Source organism: Talpa europaea, assembly GCF_964194135.1.
Source record: "Talpa europaea genome assembly, chromosome: 15".
Taxonomy (NCBI): domain Eukaryota; kingdom Metazoa; phylum Chordata; class Mammalia; order Eulipotyphla; family Talpidae; genus Talpa; species Talpa europaea.
The window spans coordinates 80,974,173-80,976,966 of record NC_140083.1 but is presented as its reverse complement, the minus strand read 5'-3'; the positions used below and the strand labels follow the sequence as shown (position 1 = coordinate 80,976,966).

Genomic DNA, 2,794 nt, shown 5'->3' with positions numbered 1-2,794 from the left:
TCAACTGCCCAATCATTGGCTTATTATTTTAAAATTATAATAAATTATTATGAAATTATTTTAAAATTATAATAAAATTATTATGACCGCTTTGTAGCTGTTCTGGAAAATGAACAGATAAATGAGTGTATGTATGCTTCCAAATTCTTAAATATGATTTTAAGAACGATTGTGTAATTCAAAAGACCAGAATATAGACCCTTTATATTTTACTCGATACATGCAGGTTTTATATGGCTCATTTACAAGTAGACTGTCTTTATATATTATTCACACAACAGCATATGCATATGATTGGATATCAATAATATAAAACAAAAAGAAATCTGATTAGATACTTTCTTTACTTTCTCTAAAATAGCCTAAGATCCACAACTCAAAATCAGCGAAGAATATTGCATGCATTTTAATTGGGCAATTATTTAAAAGATTTAGCAAAAGGAATCCAAGTGTCTAGATTCTCATGTCAGACCACTGATTCCAGGAAAGCGTCCATTGCTGGGGTTTGATTATGTTAGGGGACCTTATTCCTTCACCTACTCTCTCCGCTGTATCCACAGATGTCTGACTCTGAGCCTACAATGAGTGGAAACCAGTCCCTCTGCACCAAATTCACCTTTGTGGCTTTTTCCTCCTTAGCAGAATTACAACCGGTGCTCTTTGTTGTGTTTTTAATCATTTATTTGTTTACGGTGGGAGGAAACCTCATCATCATCTGTCTAATCTGGGTCACTCCTTCCCTGCACACCCCCATGTATTTCTTCCTGGTTAACCTCTCCTTTCTGGAAATGTGCTATATCACTAGTGTGGTCCCTCAGATGCTGGTCCACCTACTGGTGGAGAACAAGACCATAAGTGTGGGGGGCTGTGCCGTGCAGATGTACATATTCACCATCCTGGGGCTGACAGAATGCTGCCTGCTAGCAGCCATGGCTTATGACCGCTTTGTAGCTATTTGTTACCCTCTGCGTTACACCCTCTTGATGAGCCCCAGTGTGTGTTTGAAATTAGCTGCAGCATCTTGGACAACTGGGGTGGTGGTGGAGTCAGCCCAGACCACCTGGATCTTCACTCTGCCCTTCTGTGGCACAGGAAGGATCGAGCACTTCTTTTGTGACATCATGCCTGTGGTGAAGCTGGCTTGTGTGGATACCTCCCACAATGAAATTGTAATGTTTGCTGTATCCGTGCTCTTCATTATGAGTCCCTGTTTCCTCATCCTGTGCTCCTACACACGCATTCTGGTGACCATCTTGAGAATGCCCTCAGCAGCTGGCCGGCACAAAGCTTTCTCTACTTGTTCTTCTCATATTCTGGTTGTTTCTCTGTTCTATGGCACAGCGTTGTTCACTTATCTCCAACCTAAGGCTGCACACACTGCACAGACAGACAAAGCCACTGCACTCATGTACACAGTGGTCACCCCGGCTCTGAATCCTGTCATCTACACCTTGAGAAACAAGGAAGTGAAGGAAGCCTTTCAAAAGGTAGCACAAAGACACCCGCGTAGACAATGACCTAAAGAGCCACCATAGCCAAAACACTATTCTGCCAAGAGTTCCCCAAGACTTTATGATCCTTATATCACAAAACGGTGTCATTAAAAAATTTATAGCTCAGCAACCCCAAAACATTGGGATGTATACTACATTTTTCAGTGAGTTTTGGCAAAATTGAACTACGTGGTAGGATCACTAAATTGTCTATCATTCATTCAATCCATATCGTCCCACCAACATAATTACCAAGCATCTCCTGTATCCTGACACAATTCTTTTTTTCATTTTCCAATGGCATTAGGATCAAGGTAAGTATATTTCACACCATTTTAGTGAAGTAAATGAAATGTACTTAAATGGAAAAAAAAGAAAATTGATAGGAAATAATAAAATTTAGTGTCATACATAGGCTTTTAGAATTTGAGTTCTTAAAGTGGATTATGGAAGTTTAATTTCTCTGCTTTCATACATGTTAATAATCATCTTTAATAATCAACTGAGAAGTTATATGAAGTATGATACAACTTTAAGCACTGAATTTATAAATCCAGTAAGAGACATGATTCTTCATACAAAACTAGATTATTCATTTCTTCTTATCCTCTTGTCTTTTATTTTTATTATAGTGAAGTTTTAGAGAAATGTGTCTCTGTGTAACATTCACTCTTGTTATTCCATTTAGAAACCTTGTATAAGAGTTATCAATTTGAATATAATTTCCTATAGGACTGTCCATGAAGGTACATCTCGGAAATGTTGTCTGTTTAGTTCCAGGCCACAGCAAAAAAGCAAAACTCACAATAAAGTGACTCACAAAAAAATTTTTTTTTTGGTTTCTTAGTGCATATGACAGTTAATTTTACTCTCTACGGTGGACTATTCAGTGTGAATAGCATTATGTTTAAAGTAAATGTAGATATCTTAATTAAAAAGTTCTTTTAGGTGAAAGAAACTCCAGAAGCGTGGATGACTGAAGTTTCCATGAGCAGTACCTGTGGGACAGCACAACCTCACCTTCCAAAGCTACTTCTTAGTTGTCTCAGAAACACATAAATAGCTCACATGTACACACACAAACACACGCGCGCGCACACACACTCACAAACACACACATACCCCAGTCTAACAGCCACCGGTCATGTCAGGTCTCTTATATTGTTTGGTTCTCATTTTAATTCTCACTCCTCTGCACAACCACTTAAAGAAGCTATGCTGTTGCTATTCACCACCAAACTGCTAAGGACTCCATGGCAGGTGTTCCTGCATCATCTCAATCTCTAATTTCCTAGAATACC

At 38.6% G+C, this 2,794-nt stretch overlaps 1 protein-coding gene across 1 annotated transcript; it reads left to right on the top strand.

Annotated features, from left to right (window-relative positions):
- Positions 1-560: 560 nt before the first annotated feature.
- Positions 561-1,517, top strand: OR10A7 (olfactory receptor family 10 subfamily A member 7; the record flags this gene model as incomplete). The annotated part of the gene is made up of 1 exon (XM_084256151.1): positions 561-1,517. The coding sequence occupies one exon, from the start codon at positions 561-563 to the stop codon at positions 1,515-1,517; it is 957 nt and encodes a 318-aa protein (XP_084112277.1).
- Positions 1,518-2,794: the final 1,277 nt, after the last annotated feature.